Source organism: Juglans microcarpa x Juglans regia, chromosome 2D (assembly GCF_004785595.1).
Source record: "Juglans microcarpa x Juglans regia isolate MS1-56 chromosome 2D, Jm3101_v1.0, whole genome shotgun sequence".
Lineage (NCBI taxonomy): Eukaryota > Viridiplantae > Streptophyta > Magnoliopsida > Fagales > Juglandaceae > Juglans > Juglans microcarpa x Juglans regia.
In genome coordinates this window covers 26,599,289-26,617,466 of record NC_054596.1, presented here as the reverse complement: position 1 = coordinate 26,617,466, position 18,178 = coordinate 26,599,289, and the positions used below count along the sequence as shown (strand labels likewise).

Sequence of the window (18,178 nt, the reverse complement as noted above, 5' to 3'; positions counted from 1 at the left end):
CGATCCTGGTGTTTTATCTTTTACCATCTTTGAAACTACTTCAGAAATCTTTTTTTTTTTTTTTTTAAGGCCTCCCAAACCATGTAGCACTTTGATGATCAATGGCCTCAAAGCTAAACTATCGAGCTTTGCTGCTATTTGTTCAATGAGAAAATGCTTTTAAAATCCAGCAACATGCTCTTTCATTTCAATACATCCAAAGAAACATCTCCACTAATATTAAACATTTAAATGACATTGGTCCTCTTATGTGAGTTGTGCTTGTACTCCTAAATGCATTGGCTACTCGATGAAAGAATTTCGTATATCTATCCCCCCCCCCCCCCCCTCTCAACCACAACACCCTAGATTTTTGTCACCATGAATCTCCTCCACCAAGGTGACCCTGTCAAGTTCTAAACTTAATTGTGTCTTCTGAAAAAGCTGCCTTTTTGTTCTCTATCTCCTAAAGCTCCATCATTAACAATAAGGGAGATTAGTCAAAGATTAATTTAGTAATACCAGAGAAGCATACAATTACTTCATCATTAACAGAATATCCATATTTCACTATCACTTTGTCCCATATTTAGTTATAGACCATCATAAATTCATCACTTACATACAAAAGTATTGAACCATAGAGTGTTCATCGCCTAATTACAATAAACATCTTAAATTATAAATTAACAAGGACATACTAATTACAGTCCTAACAGATTTTGTCGCTTCCTCTAACCTCTACCTTGCTTGAATGAGAGATTTCATATCTCAATCGTCCATTTGTCCTCTAGAGTGGAAGAATGGTAGAGACCAAGTGATTGATGGAACAAAGTGCGCACGTCTCTCCAACTTTCCTTGAGACCAAACCCGCATTCCTTCCCATTATGAGATTCTCCCCCTTGATGTTAGGCCATACTTCTGGATAAGATGATATGGCTTGCAGGTCCGTATCTCATTTTTCTATACATACTACTACTGTGACGCTCCTAATGGAGCATGGGCTTTGGGTACAACACATGTTGCCTTCTAAGCTCCTTTGTGTTAATCTTGAAGTGCTCCTAGCTTTTCACCAGGCTTGTCCTCGCCCGTTGCTCACCCTTCATACAGCCAGTACACACTTTGGTTGTCTGGTATAGGGCTAAACCTTCCTTTATCACCCTGTGATGTCCCACATCTACCAAGCTTTGTATAACATGCTACTCGCCTTACTTCAACCTTGGCCGCACTTTGCTTGCCCAACTGCCTACTTGTCGTCAGTATTTTATCCGTGTGAAGGAATTTTTTCGCTCATTATGGCACAATCCTTACACTTTGAACTTACCAGGATTTGAGCCTACTTACAGATGATAACTAAGTTGAAGTACCACTCCAAAGCATTAAAACAAGAGTGTAAGAAAGGAAGTTTGTTGTAGCCTAAAGTGAGAAAAGAGAGGAGAAATATTTTCTAAAGTAAAGAGATCTTGCTGATTCGGGTATGAGCCTGAGAAATTATTCTCTACAAATGGATCTCAGATGAAGATCAGGTATGAGTTTAATACTACTCATGTATGCCAAGATAATGTCTGTTTTAAAATTCCTTTTGTGCTTGTTAAAAATATGACCGATAAAGTCATATTAGGAATTCCTTTTATTTCTTCTTTGTATTCATTTCTTTCTAAAAATGATGATATTACTACTGATCCTTTTAGACAAAAATTAAGTTTAAATTTGCTTCAAAATTTGAAATTGATACAAACAAGTTTGAAATCTTTGCTTTCTGCAAAAACAAAGTATTTGAGTTTCCTACAAGAAATCAAATTCAAAAAGATTTCAGAACAACTCTCTAATACTTCGCTTCAGTAAAAAATCAGTGATTTTCCCATAAAACTGGTTAATAATGTTTGTTCTGATCTTCCAAATGTCTTTTGGCATAGGAAGAAATATGTTGTTTCTTTACCTTATATTAAAGATTTTTTGAAAAAAAAATTCCGACTAAAACTCAATCTATTCAAATGAATAGTGAGACTTTGAAATTTTGCAAAAATGAAATCAATTATTTGCTTGCTAAACAAATTATTAGGCCCGGTAAGTCTCAATAGTCTTGTGCTGCTTTTTATGTCCAAAAAAATGTAGAAATTGAGAGAGGGACACCCCGACTAGTTATTAATTACAAACCTTTGAACAAAGTTTTAGAATGCATTAGGTATCCTATCCCCAACAAGAATGACTTAATTAATAGGTTATGTGATGCAATTGTCTTCTCCAAGTTCAACTTAAAGTCGGGATTTTGGCAAATCCAAATTATTGAATCCGATAGGTATAAGAGTGCTTTTACTACCCCTTTTGGACACTTCGAGTGGAATGTAATGTCTTTTGATCTAAACAATATCCCTAGTGAATTCCAAAATATTATGAATGACATCTTCAATTCATTCACCCATTTCATCATTGTTTACATTGATGATGTTCTTATATTTTCCAAATCTATTGATGAACACTAGAAATATTTGCAATCATTTCTAGATATCATTATGTTGAATGGTATTGTTGTCTCTGTTAAAAATATGAAATTGTTTCAAACCAAGATCAGATTCATTGGTTGTGATATTTATGAAAACAAAATTAGACCCTTCAACAGGGCTATCAAATTTGCTGACAAATTTCCTGATGTTATTCTTGATAAAACTTAGTTACAAAGATTCCTTGGTTTTCTTAATTATGTTGCCGAATTCTACCAAAATATGAGAAAACAATGTCGCCCACTATTTTAAAGGCTACACAACAATTCTCCTTCTTGGTCTGAAATTCATACTACTCTTGTTAAACAAATCAAGACACATGTCAAGACTCTTCCGTGTCTTGGTATCCCTACTTCTGGTTCTTTTAAAATTGTTGAAGCAGATGCCTCTGACATTGGTTATAGTGGCATCCTGAAACAAATTATTTCACCAGGCTCATCCAAACAGATTATTCGATTCCATTCTAGAGTCTAAAATAGTGCACAACTTAATTATAGTACTATCAAGAAAGAAATTTTATCTATAGTATTATGCATTTCAAAATTTCAAAGTGATTTGTTAGACAAAAAATTCTTACTACGCATAGATTGCAAAAGTGTTAAATATGTTTTAAAAAAAAATGTTGAAAACATTTCATCAAAATATATTTTTGACAGATGGCAAGCTATATTAAGTGTTTTTTACTTTGATATTAAATATATTAAAGGTATTGATAATTCCATTCTTAATTTTTTTATCCATGAATTCTTGCAGCAACCATGAGCAAGAAGAGAGATAAAGGAAAAAAGATTGATCCACCTCCACCAATTCCTAATCTCAAGCTCATTAAAAATGAATAAAAAAGAATTGATTTATTGTTAAAGAAGTCCCCTGAAGACGATAATTCTAACGAATTCGATAACAAGTCAGAAGCATTTTCAAAAGTTTCAGTTGCTGACCCATACAACAATATATTTGGACATGATTCAAAAGATACCCCAAGGTTATCTGAAGATGAATAATCCATTGACACAAACCGACAAGAACTATTGAAGGCTACCATCCTAAAGACTGATTGGTCTCCTCACTTAATTCAACATAGGCAGAAGACAGATAGACTATCGTCCTCCCAAGACCAATTAGTCTCCCCCAAGACCAATTAGTCTCCAACTGCCAGATTCCTGATTTCACTATTTGTTCCAGTACTACTACTGTTAGATTCCTGATTTCACTATTTGCTCCAGTACTACTTTCACTATTTACTTTAATAATTGTAGTTGGTGCTCCATTCATCTATAAAAGAGAAACTTTGCTTCAGAGGAAGGCATCACTTTCATTTTAGAAAACATTTCCTTCCGAATATTTTCTCCTTCTCTCTCCCTTTTATACTTCTCGGATTTCTCCAGAACTAATTTTGTTAAAATTATCTTTGTAAGTTATTTCACCATGAATAAATATTGTTTCTCTTATTAAGTGTTTTCAATTTATTTTCATTATTACCAAATTCCAGTTATCTGGTCTGTCCAGTAATCTGGTCCTGCTTTTAGTTTATTTTCATTATCATCAGTTCTAGTTATCTGGTCCTGTTATTTTCATTACTTCCAGTTCCAATAATCTAGTCTTACATTACTTTCATTACCATTACATCTAATTACCTAGTCCTATCCAGTAATCTGGGCCCCCTTATTATTTGTGCTTAATTATTTGTGCATCTCCTTTCGCCCCTCATTGGTATTCAGAATGCTATTAAGTATGATGATGAAGAGTTGCCAGTTTTTTATGAAACCATAGGAATGAGAATTCCTGATGGTGTTAATACTTTGATCTACACTATTGTTAAACATTTTGAACTCCCTCTAACATTACTAACCGTATTAGTGATTATTTGAATAATTTGAGATGTCGTCAAATGTCTGGTTATAGATGGTATCAAGATGTTTTCATGTCCAGAGTAATGCTTAGAGATGATAGTCATAAGCCTTACTGGAAAGAAAAATTTATTGATGGATTACCTCATTTATTTGCTCACAAAGTTAAGGATGAACTTACTAATATCGAACTTACTGATATCTCAAGACTCCTTAATTCTAATGATTACACCTATGATGATATCTTCAGTACAATTAAGAAGCTTGGTATTAGTATGTGTAATGATCAAAGAATGTTTCGTCAACAGTTGAAGAATAGTAAGAAAGCCAAATATGAAATGAGAAATTTATGTGAACAATTTGGCCTCTTTTTCTTAGTAGAAGGTTTTTTAAAAGATTTTTTGTAAAAATCATCACGGTTCCTCCTTCTTTTCTCACCATGAGGTTTGATAAATTTACTAGAATATTTTTATTTTTGTCTAGATGGACCAATAAGAGGAAGACCAAATTGTTTACAGAGATATCTCATTTCATATTTAGCTTTTATCAGATTTAATAGTTGTAGAAAAGGAAGCAGAAACTTTTTCCCTCTGTTTATTGTGTGTGTTGGGGGGGGTGTTGCTTGTAGCATGAACTGAACAAAAGAGATTTTTCTGAAATGAAATCTTATCTATGGGGTAGGAGTTTTAACTCCTCACTTCTGGTACTTGTATATAAATAAATAAATAAATATATATATATATATATATATGTATATATATACACACACAAACGTTTGTGTGGCTGGGAAGGGATGAAGTAAATAAGACATTTTCAATCTTTTTGTCATCTTTTGAGTGGAGGAGATTAAGGCCGTTTGATATAGAAATAGTTTCATCTCATCTCATCTCATTTTATCTCATCTAATTATTATAATTTTTTTAAAATCCTACACAAAATGTAATAAATAATTTAACTTTTTCAAATTCCAAAACAATAATAATATTAAAAAATAATATTTTAACAATATTTTATTTAACTTTCATTTAAAACTATCTCATCTCATCTCATTATCTAAACGGGGCCTAAAAGAAAACAAAAGAGAATTAAAATAAAAACTAATAATACAAGAGGAAGAATCAATAACACAATGCCCCATTTAAACATAAAAATATATCTGGAGCTTTTAAAATTGTGGTGCCCTTATTCCTCGGTAACGTTCCAGTGAGGGTCCATGGTGCTAGGGGTGCCAACCGAACGGCAGAACCCCAGATTTTACTTGGGGCTAAGCTTGCATTCACTAATTCAGTACACACCAAAGGAAATATATATGTGTATAAATCGTAGTGGAATAAGTAAAGGGATTACTTAAAGACTGCTACTAAATATATGAGAGGTTTGTGCAAGGAAATTATCCTTCATTAATGATATCCATATGTTATCGTCACTTCTTCTCAAATAATATTATACACCGTCATTAGATCATCACTTACATCAAAATAGAATGGACCGTACATGGTTCGTCACCTAACTAAAATAAATATCTTAACAAATACAAATAACTACTAATCAAAGACAGACCTATGTATCTACACCTTGGACCGGGCTGATCCTTCCTCCTTGAAAAAATTTACCTGGGTTAAATTGCATGGCTTCAGTAAACGAAACTGCATGTGGGACGACCATAGTGATACTTCTAAGAAATTCTAGTAGGTTAAAACCTATGACAGAACTATTAATGAGAGATAATGAAAATGAATATACATGCATTGTTTCATGTAAATAAATATGTAAACACATATATTTATACATGGTGAGGAATCACTATCTGGGCAGAAACACATGTATTCATAGTTATGACAAAGCATCACCCTCAAAATAAATCTCAAGTATATAAGCATGACAAATAATCACCCTCTAAGAAAATCTCATATATGCATAGTCATTACTGTGGCGAAGAGCCACCCTCTTATTAATTCACAAAAGGTCTACAATATCTAATCATAAGTACCAACGGGAAATTGCTCCACCCATTCGACACAGGGAATCACTCTACGCAACCAATATGTGAGCTCATTCACCAAATCCAAACCATTCGACTCAGGGAATCACTTTACTTGATCAACACACACAAGGACGCCACACATTATCAACCTAGGGACTCTCTACTCATGTTATTGAGTGAAGCCATAATGAAGACGTTCCACCTCGATTATCATGAAAAATCACTCTACATGTACGTGGTAACATGTCGTATGAATGGTGGTGGACTCCTCAACCCATCCATGACTATAGTCACATGGTAAGACTCAATAGTTGGAAATCACATCATTCAAACTCATTATCTCAAAATCATAGCGTAAAGATAACCAATAAACATAATGAAGAATAAAGTATGTTCATGTAAGAAGGAAGTGACTTACAAAATATGCAAATCATGAACTTACAATATACTCACAAACATTTACTCCACATTTTCAGTATGGTCATATGAGGTAACCTACCTGAATAGTACTTCGAATATTACATTTACGCCAATGTTGATCCTCCCGTCGCAGGCTTTGAAGTCCCTTACTTTCTTGAAGACTCTGACCGGAAGAGAGAGTAAAACTCTTTTCACTCTCAAAAGCGAGATTTTGGCTTTTGTCCAATTCCTGTTTATACCGTGTGACTGTCAGTCATAGTTCTAACATCCATTTGACTCCATATGTGCTTCAATGAGAGACCTTCGATCTCAACAGTCCATTTGCCCTCTGACCATAGAGAATGGCGGAGACTGAGTGACTGATAGGGACAAGACATGCACGTCCCTACATCATACCTTGGATCTAGTCCTGCAATCTTTTCCCTAATAAGGGTCACCTCACGTGGCGTTGGGTCATACTTCTGAGATCAAACGATATGGCTTGCATGCCTATAATATTTTTTCCGCAGGCTCATTCCAGAAGTGACATCTCTTACGGAGTATGGGCATATGTGTATGACACCCACTGCCCTCTGAGAACCTCTGTGTTATCTCAAAGAGCATATCATTTGCTCGCTTGGTGTAGGGCAAAAATTCCTTTATCGTCCGATGCTAAACCGTGTATGTCAGGCTTTCTACATAGTTGTACTCACCCTTCTCCTGGACTATCTACACTTTGCTTACTCGACTATCTCCTTGTCGCCCACCTTTTGTCCTTGGGAGGGGTCTCTTCCCTTGCTTCGATGAAGCCCTCACAAAAATAATTTTCAAGATGACATAAAATCATTTTAGGAATAAAAGGACGGTAGAGTCTTGATAATGAAAGACTCCTAACTAAAATAATTATACATGGAGAAAGAGATTAGTCTAGGGGGTTGTTTGGGAATAGAGATGGTTTATCTCATTTCATCTCATCTAAAACATTGTTATCTTATTTGCTTCCCAAACATCACTCAAATACATATTTTTCAATTTCAAATCTTCAACTTTTTCATCTAATTATTAAAACTTTTCCAAATTTCAAAAATAAAAAAATAATTGATTTTTTTTAAATCTAAAAATGAACATAATATTAACAAATCATATTAAAATAATATTTTAATTTATAATATTTTTATTCAACTTTTTCTCTTTCATTTCTCAAAAATCAATAAAATATCTCAACTCAAACTATTTCATTACTATTCACAAACTATTTCACTATTATTTACAGATTTCTCATCTCATCCTCTAATCATCTTATAGATAATTTGTTTGACATAGAATTTTCCCTAATACGTTTGGGTATTACAATTTCAATTATGAGAACTACTAAATCAACAAAGAGATTCACAAAATCCTACCTCACAAAGTGATGTGACATGATGCAATACATCATATTTGCTTTATAATAGTTATAAGTGAATCATTTTCCTTATAAATAAAGAAAGTTTTATAATCTAAAGTACAATAGCGACATCCATTTGTGAAAGTAGTTTTATCTGAACCTCTTTTGTGGACTAATTATTTTCTTTCAATTATTTATCAACCAATAAGTGCAAATGTAGAAAGTAGATCTTTTTTTTTCATGTATTCTAACAAGTTAAAGCATATGATAATTATTTTAAATAGATTGATTGAAGTGTACGTAAGAATATCAACACTAAAAAGACTAGATTAAATCTGAATAATTGTCACCCCATAAATAATTAGTCCACGAGTAATTAGTTAACAAGTAATGTTACGTACAAATCTTAAATAGAGAAGTCTCGCGTAAACATTTTGTAAAAATTTAGTTCTCGCTAAAAATGCTAGGTACAAGAGGCCCGGAAGAAATCAAATATCCATGCTTGTCTTTCCACATCAGCATACCTCATATTCAGATTGGAGCAATGCTACAGCCACCGAATTTGTGTCTCAAAGAAATATCCTGAATAGTGCATTTTACTTTTTTATTTTTATTTTCTTTTTTTCATATATTTTTTAATCATCATAAATATTTTTAAAAAAATAAAAAATTAACAACATTAAAAAACATTTTCTTAATCATTAAGTTAAAAAAATATATATAAAAAAAAAAGGTCGCATTTCTGATTCAGATTGTTACACCGAATTGGAGCGTTAAACGAGGTGGAACTGGAGAAACTCACAATAACTCTATAAAAATGTTGTGTACTTTTTGTTTCCTCATTCCGACTGGAAAAAATTACAGACAACAGGAATAAGAATTGTTATATAAAAGCTAATAATCAAACAAGAAAACTCGGATGGAGAAAAACTGAATGGAGATACAGGTAAGGGAATTTACTTAACCCCAAGGCGAAAACCAGTCTATTTTTATACAAATGAGAAACAGACATTGTACAAATGATCCATCTGTCCAGTTATATGGCCTACTAAGCCCAGTTATCACTATTTAAATTGATAAGGAGGGGGAAGGAAGAAGTTTCTATGAATTTGAAAAATGTAATTTAACTAAAATATTGTTTCCCGTGACAAACACTAAGCGTCTAACATAGAGAAAGCGGGCTCTTTCGCGGAAATTAGTAGTCCATCTCCTCATTCTTTGTAGTTTGTACTCGCTCGACCCTGAATAACCATCACATTCCCAAGAAAGCCTTCCTCAGCATGTATTACTTCATTTTGCCGAAATAGCTGTGACAACTTTTTCCTTAGTACATCCTTGTCATACCATACTGAAGAGACCCAACCTTTCTTTGAGAACCGGCCGCAGCAGCAGAACCAGCACTAATCCCACCATACTGAGCCTTTGCCTGCAGTAAATTTGTGTCTATAGCTATTCGATCATCAATGTGTTCTACCTTGGTCACTCCAGCCCGTGTCATAAAAAATGGGTTGTTGTCGATGTTGATAGCTATATCTGGCGCTAATTTTGCAGCCGTTACACATTGAGGGGATTGTTTTGCTTGAAAGGATAAATCCCTCTGAGTTTCAGTAGCAGATCTTTCTTGATTTCCAGAACTAGATTTGCGATAATAATATGCAGGAGGGGCACCCTGCGGAGGTAGGACTGCACTTCTCATAGCCGTTCTTTGATCATAGCTATCCTTGACGTTTCCATTATTATATGGTACAACTGGGCCAACAACTTTTCCAGGTTTGGCTGGATAAAAAAAAAGAAAAAGAAACAAATTTAGTTAAAATATGCTATTGAAAAAAAAACCGACTTCATCAGCACAGTTGCAACAGAAGGGGGTACCCAGTGGAATCCTCTGTGATGTCTGCATGGTTCTCCCAACATTCATTGGAACTCCATCTTTATCTCTGGAGTTTTTGTTGTATCCCACCTCTGCCGTTTGTATATCTTTGGAGGAAGCAATATTTGATTGCTCTTTTGGAGGGATTGTACTTGAATGTACAATTGTAGACCTGTGAATATCATTGAAATGGAAAGTTGAATTTCACAACCACGCAGTGTGTAAAAGTAAAATGAGCATGGAGTGCGTCCGGTTTGAACATGAAATCTATGCCCAGGTAATTCAGTTGTAAGCCATAATGGCAATGAGAAACAAAATCCCACCCATGTCTCATGACGTGTTGCCAGAGGAAATAGGGGGATGGATGTTGAAGTCAATTAACTCAGTTTAATGTACACAAGTGTGCAGACAACTGGATGCATATATTTGCGATACCTCCATCACACACTGAAATTTCAAACCCAAAAAAATAGACATCTTCACCATATGCTCTTTCCATTTTTCTCTTAAATGAGCTTTCAAGTTTTGCACATTGTGAAACTCAAACCCTTCCGTTTCTATTCCTGTAGCTACAACAATATTACATGTAAAGAGTTTAAATTCCATTTACACCCTGGAAAAGAAAGGGAGGTTCACTATCAAATCCTTCAAACAGAAAAACAGACTAAATGGCTGGTATTATAATAGGTCTCACAATGAATAAGGGCTTATCGAGGGGACTACATGTAACCAAACAAGGGAACAGGCTGCGGAACAAGCAACGGTCAATTGTATCTCACACCTTAACATTTTAGTTTTGCAACCAATATAAGCACACAATTGGTATAAGATAATATCCAATACCTTATTTCCCTTTTTAACAAGAATTTTAGAAATTTTGAGCTACCGCTTCCATGATCATTAAAGAGTTGGTTGTAGTGAGTCAAGTCACTGATACTGATAGTCTGGGATATCAAATACCTTGGCCTTTCATTGGGAGCCACGTTTGGGGCAAAGGTAATGTGAGCTGGGTTATTGAGAAGATTGAGCAATGGCTGGCTGATTGGAAAAGGATGTATTTATCCGAAGGTAGTAGGATTACTTTATTCAAGAAAATTTTCTATTTGCCTTCTTATTTCATGTCTCTATTTCTGCTTCCATCAAGTGTGGCTAACCACCTAGATAATGCTACAACGGAAATTCCTTTGGGGAGGGTTAGGAGAAGAGGTCAAATTTCATATCATTAGGCCAAAGTATGTTCTCCGATCTCTGAGGATGGGTTAAGAGTTCGGAACTTGATCTTTAATTGTGCACTATTTGGGAAGAAGCTTTAGTGCTATCAGAATGAGAGAGGCATTCTGGAGAGTAATTGTAGAAGCTAAATACGGATGTTCTTGGAGTGGGCGGTTTTATAATGAGGTCCGAGGAACTTATGGGGTGGGATTTTTTTATAGATAAAACAAGATTTTCTTAATGGAAGAGAGTAGGCGTGGCCCAAGTACATATGCAAGATAATGGAAGAGTGTAAGAACATATTGGGAGAAGTTTTCTAATCATATTAGATTTGAAGTGAAACTGTGGAAGATGGTACCGATATTAGATTCTTGCATGATTTGTGGAGTGGTAGTAGAGCTCTTAAGGAAGTTTTCCCATGTGTACAGAGTGCCTTGTGATAAGAATGCTTTTGTGGATGACCTTTCCAAGAGATATAATGAGTTCCCTCGATGGAATGTAAGTTCAACTAGAGCAGCTTGTGACTGGGAGGTTGATACATTTGCTGCATTATTTAACCTATTGGATTCCACTAGTTTGAGAAGAGGATTTTAAGAAAAGCTTTTTCTTTTTTTCTTTTTTTTTATATGTGAAGATGTTAAGACAATCTTCTTACCAATATTTAATATTCAATCACAGCTCGGAGATATTTTATATTCCTTATTCCTCACGAAAGCAACACCTTTGGGAGAGGATTGGGGGTAGTTGACAAATTGTAGTAGTGTCAAACTGGTTCCCTGCCTCATATGATATATTTGGAGAGAAAGAAATGAGAGAAAACTTGAGGATCAAATAAACGACGGAGCACAAGACTTCTTTTCATTATACTCTCTTCCTTTGGACAGCTTCCAGAGACTTTACATGATTTTTTTGTATCTTTTCCCCTTTATAAAGAGGTGTCTCTCTTCTTTGCTTCAAATGTACATGGATAGCAACTTTTTCTGCATTTTATTGAAGTTTTTATTTATTACTTATAAAAAAAACTACAACTAGTCTGCAAGCAACAACACAGCTAAATACATGAGATTAGGGCTGGGCTCCAACTCCGACGGAGTCGGAGTGCTCGTTTTCGACCTCCGACTCCGACAAGAGTCGGAGCCAAATTGGAGCTCCGACTCTGACTCCGAATTGGAGTCGGAGTCCGACTCCGATCAGAGGTCGGAGCTCTGACATAAGATCGGAGCTCGACATGCCCTCGACGTGGCGCTCGAGCGGAACTCTTTCAGAGAGGTTCACTCGACTTCCACTCGACATGTCGCTTGAGCGAACCTCTCTGGAAGAAGTTTGCTCGACTTCCGCTCGACATGTCGCTCGAGCGGAACTCTTCCAGAGAGGTTCGCTCGACTTCCGCTCAACATGTCGCTCGAGCGAACCTCTCTGGAAGAGATTCGCTCGACTTCCGCTCGACATGTCGCTCGAGCCAATGTTCAATACAACGTGTGCTCGACTTGCGCTCGACACCTCGCTCGAGCGCAAGTGTACAGTAAAAAAAATTTCGGAGTCGGAATCGGAGCTTCTTGGAGCTCCGACTCCGAATAGATATTCGGAGCTACTCTGAATTCCGACTCTGAATTCTGATGACTCCGACGTCAGAGTCGAAGTTGGAGCGGAAGTCGGACGGAGTCAAAATTTTCGGAATTTTGCACACCCCTACATGAGTTGTTAACAAATTCTAACTCTGTCATGATCATGTTGTGTATATATAGAAAACTATAACAGAAGCTGCAGAAAGACTATGGAAGCGCAGCAAAAGAATGCATTTACCTTGGAAGAGACACATGCTTTCTTTCAAGTGGAAGTACTGGTCCACTCTTATTACCGTTTTCCTCAAGATACGCGAACTGCTTTCGGAATTGATCCACGGCACTGTAAATAATGTATACCAAAATTAGGAGAAATAGAGAGAGATCCTTAACCCATTTCCATATGACGAAGAAAGTCAAATTGCAACTATAGCTAGAACCTTGGATAGAGAAAATTAGTCCTCTCAGTTCCATTCATGTAGTCTTTTAGTAGTTGAGGATGATACTCAAGTATCTCACGGAAAATTAGCTCTCGTATGTCCTCCTTTGTGACCTTTCGCCTCTCAAATTCAAACTCCATCTTTGTAATAGGTTGGCAGGAAGGTTCTCTCTCAACTTTAGCCAGTCCCTTGAAGTAAGGATCGGCAAGCGCCTGATATAACACCAAACCATAAATTTCAACTGACAAGCAATAGTTAAAGTAAATAAAGAAATCAAGGCAGCATATGCTATATAAATTACATATGTAATTCCAGGCTTTCAGTAGCAAAAGAATAGCATTAAATAAGGCACCCATGGCAATGCACAATACAATAAGACGAACCTCTTCAGCAGTAGGCCTGTCTTTTGGATCAAAGGCAAGCAACCTTTCCAATAGTCGAAGTGCTAAAGGATCGACATTCGGGAACTTCTGTTCAAATGGCACAGGCTGCTTTTTCCTCATACTTGTTAAGTATCTCCTTGCTTTCTCATTACGAACCTGCATCAAACACAGAAGAAAGTATATATTTCAAGCAATAGAGTTTACAGTTCAAGCATACTTTAAGCACAGAATTTGAATTGAGTGAAATGATCGATGTTACACAGGAGAAACAGATTGCCTACCCGAGAAATGGTATCTAATGAAGGCGTCCCAAGTAAATCAGTCATCAAATCCAGCTGATGCACGACATTTTTTCCAGGAAAAAGTGGTTTCCCAGTTAATACCTCAGCAAATATGCAGCCTATACTCCAGATATCAATTGCTGGGGTATACTGCATCGAAAGCCATATAACTTGAGTGTGAGAATAATAAGTCAAAATTATGCAAGAACTAGAGCTAGGTTTTTTATATGCTACCAGAAAATTATTCTGACACATAATACATTGCACAAACTATTTTTTTATGTCAATTTGATGTTTCAAAGATTCAGGGATCTCACATCGAGCAACGCTAGATACGGTCCGGAGTTGTGCAAGCGCCACGCACTCCTTTTGAAAAAGAGTGGGGTCCACTATTAAAAAATCAATTTTTCCATGTGGGTCCCATATTTACTCACTTTTTTCAAAATGAGTGCATAGCGCTTGCGCACTCTATAACTGTAGATATCATTTCTCTAAAACTTATTGAACATAAACCACTAGTAAGGCCATAAGTTTCAAAGACCATGTAAAATCACGGCATCTCTTGCTCACAATTACTTTTCAGTCATGCAGAGAAAATGACTGCAGTTACATAAGCCAAAGCTGGACAAAAAATTATGAGCATATAGCATTTGGTGTGAAGATCTATAATTGTTGAAAAAATAATTGCAGGCACCACATGCCTGTTTCACAGAACATAAAGGAAATGATCCACAAATAGAAACATCAATCAAGAATTAAAATCCGCAACATTACCCTCTAAAATGCAATAAAATATTTAGTCATACCTTTGAAAAAAATGATCCACAAAGCTCTGGAGCTCTATACCATCTTGTAGCAACATAATCCTGCAAATGTGAGAAAATAATTCCTTGAAGCATAACACTCTACTTTCAATGGATGTGGAAAGTAAAAATGATATCATGCACTCTACAAAAATATTATAGAGATTAAAATATTAAATAAATTAAACAAACAACATATATATCTAACATCTGTGAATGGCATACCGTCCAAAATATTGTTGTAGGCGTATCACTGAATGCAACTCTGGCTAAACCAAAATCGCAAATTTTAAGTTTACAGTTTGCGTTTGCCAATATATTCTTCGGTTTTAAATCTCGATGGTAGACATTTGCTGCACCCATGTAGTCAAATATTAGATATGAACACCTTACAGAAAGCCCTAAGCTTCCTCGTAAACAACCTCCCCAACCCTAGGACCCACATGATTCAGGTGGGGGAAAAAAGAAAAGTGAATAAAAATACAGTATGAAAATTCAAGAAGCAACATCAAGGTCAAGGGTAAAGCTACAGAGTAATTAGGTTGAAACAAGTACCGGTGTGAATATACTTCAACGCACGAAGTAGCTGGTACAGGAAGAACTGATAGTGTTCTCGTGTCAGGTCATCATTGGCTTTGATGACTTGATGAAGATCTGACTCCATGAGCTCAAAAACAACATATATATCTTTGAAGTCCCTTCTTGATGGTGGAAGCATAATGTGTTTTATTTCGACTATATCGGGATGTCGTAGAAGTCTAAGCAGCTTTATCTCGCGAAGAATGCGCGCAGCATCCGATATGTGCTCAAATATATCATGTATTTTCTTTATTGCCACTTTTTCACCAGTATGAGTGTCAATTGCTGAGCAAACAACACCATAACTTCCTTTCCCAATAACTTCCTGAATCTTGTATCTATTGGCATCGCCATATTCGGAGAAAAAGTCCATCTCAGATGAATTCTGTGAAAAAAAAGGAAAAAAAAAAAAGCAAATAAGAAACAAATATTCAAAAGCAGAAAAAGGTGATATATAAAAATCAAATATATGCTTTTAGAAAGAAAATGAAAGAACCCATAAAAGATTGGATACATATTGTGACAGGATAAGATAGACTCCAACAAATACGGACAAGACAACTGAGAAAGGTCTGAAAGAAAGAGAAGAGAGATGAAGCAAGCATGCCAACAAAAAGTGTATTAGTAGTGCTGGACACAGACAAAGCATGTCCAATGGCTACAACAGGAAACGATGTGAAATAACATCAGTTCTAATAAGAAATTATTCCCATTCTGCTAGAAGTAACCTGACTGATTAGCACAAACTTCATTAAAAATTTATCCAAGTTGCAAGCTATATCCACAAATAAAGAATTTTTTTTCTTTATTTTATTAAATTACAGAAGATTTAGCATTTTATAAAAACATAAGATAATCTGTTTAATAGGCAAAGAGCAACAAAACATGAATCAATATAAATGTTGATATTATTTAGCCTTTGTATTTGCATTATTGATTTCCCCTATAATTAATGTGCTGATGCTTGATTCTTTTAACATAACAAATTTTGCATCCATGGGCGAAATGCAAACTCTGGAGGTAATATATTATTATGTAAGAACACGAGAAAAGATAAATATCATTTTTATTCAACTCATATCATGTTTCTACAAATTTGACTCAGCCTTACCAAAGCCAGTTTATATCCCGTATCATACAGCATGTACAGTGCTCTCAGACTAATATTATTCCCTATCTCCCCTTTATCTGATTCAAAAAGATAATGAGATATCAAATAAATAAATCAGCATACCTATTTAAGATTCTTGAGCACGAATCATTGTAGATGATCGCTTCTAATTTTCAAGAAAAATTTAGATTCTTAAAAAACCAGCAAAAAACTCGAACTTCCTACTTCTAGAACTGCTCCTCCATCCATCTTAAAAGACAGAATATGGTCCATGATTTCCAACATTCAAAAAACAATTACAACCCAAGAAAACCCTTAGAGAAATGTGTCTGAGAGGGAGAGAGAGGCAAGAAATGAGACCAAAGAGAAACGTAAACATTAAATCCAACGGATAGCATTCCAGAATAAGAACGAAACCCACTTCTTTCAAAAGTAAATTTCGCGTTAACGATTGCCGTTCTCAATTGGCATCATAACGCAAAATAGAACTAAAACCTGATTGCATTAAAAATTTCAAGCTAAAAGCTAAAAGCATTCAAATAAAAAGCCGGCATCAGTCAACCGAAGACAAAAATATCATTAGCATCCCCTACAGAGCCAACAATCAAATCCAATAACTGTCACATCGACAGCCAGCAGAACCCAATAAATCCCACATACACCATAAGGAAAAAATTCCCGTAATTTAAACACCAGAACCTAGGCCCTAATTTTCACCAATACAAACACTGCCCCAATCATCATACACCATAAAAAATAAAAATAAAAAATAAAAAAACTCCCTTCATTTCAAACACCAAAACCTAGATCTTAATTTTCACATAAAAACCCTGCTCCTATCATCATTTTCTCAAGACATGAATAATGAATGGTACTGTTAAATTCCCTTCTAAAACACCAAAATTCAGTCTTAATATCAAATAATAGATTTACATATAAATAGACACAAAAATCCAATGCCAATCATTGTATATTACTCGCCGAAGAATGAATCTTTATTTAGAAAGAAAACCTTTTTTCTCTGATCTTGCTGCATTTTTAGCCAAGCCCAGAAACCAGTTTCCAACGAGTCAGGTTAACCTGTTCCCAAATTGCGATCAGGCAGAAACACAGAAAACGCGGGCCTCGAATTCGCTCAAAATGTCAAACTCAGCCACATTTGCCCCACCTACCCCTGCTACGGATCACAAGCCCACAGTCCCTCCTTATTCTTCTTCCTCCAAATCCCTTCACGAAACATAGAAGAATGCAATCCAAAAGCAACAGATCCCTCATGCACACCTTGCCCTCCAATCCCAAATATTTCCCACACCAAGCAGCAAACTATGATACACAAGTGCTATAATATAGCACTCAATCTCATAATTGAAAGCCGAGAGAAAGAAACATAGAGAGAGAGGGAGGGAGGGAGGCTTGGTAGCTGAGAGATCTGTAACACCGACAAAATTAGAGAGAGAAAAAGAGAGGATAAAAAGGGTAGGGGAGAAGACAGGTATGAGGAATCAATCTAGGGGCTTAGCTGTGTAAGAACGGTGTGGGGGTAGTATTGGTATTTGAGCGTTTCTTCTGTTTATCCGAAATGTATGGATACTGATATGGTTGTCGGATATGGAAGTGTCAGCTTCTGTATTATGCGGAGACGCAGGAGCGATTACGTACAGATTACATTTTAAAAACAAAAAATACTAATTGCCTCCTGCCAATTTTACTATATTTACAAGTAATCCAGAATTTCCACGAGCATCTCAATACACTTTATCTCGGTATACTTAAAAGCGTCTTTCGTCTAATGAATATTAATTATATTTGACACTTTGTTTTCTTCACTTATATTCTTCTA

General features: G+C 35.6%; 1 protein-coding gene across 1 annotated transcript; it reads right to left on the bottom strand.

Annotated features, from left to right (window-relative positions):
- Window positions 1-9,184: 9,184 nt before the first annotated feature.
- On the bottom strand, window positions 9,185-17,899 carry LOC121250411 (mitogen-activated protein kinase 20). Its single transcript, XM_041149538.1, has 10 exons — window positions 17,351-17,899; window positions 15,204-15,612; window positions 14,874-15,001; window positions 14,652-14,711; window positions 13,846-13,995; window positions 13,565-13,720; window positions 13,182-13,393; window positions 12,983-13,084; window positions 9,970-10,139; window positions 9,185-9,873 (listed from the first exon to the last, which is right to left on the bottom strand). The coding sequence occupies exons 1-10, from the start codon at window positions 17,372-17,374 to the stop codon at window positions 9,422-9,424; spliced, it is 1,863 nt and encodes a 620-aa protein (XP_041005472.1). The 5' UTR covers window positions 17,375-17,899; the 3' UTR covers window positions 9,185-9,421.
- Between the last annotated feature and the right edge of the window lie 279 nt (window positions 17,900-18,178).

Bases quoted from the DNA above. Each gene is read 5' to 3' on its own strand.
- LOC121250411 (XM_041149538.1), bottom strand. From the start codon at position 17,374: ATGCAGCAAGATCAGAGAAAAAAG. The intron at 13,394-13,564 runs GTTCGTCTTATT...GTGTTATATCAG, and splicing joins ACAGGCCTACTGCTGAAGAG to GCGCTTGCCGATCCTTACTT. The intron at 10,140-12,982 runs GTAAATGCATTC...TGATATTCACAG, and splicing joins AAGCATGTGTCTCTTCCAAG to GTCTACAATTGTACATTCAA.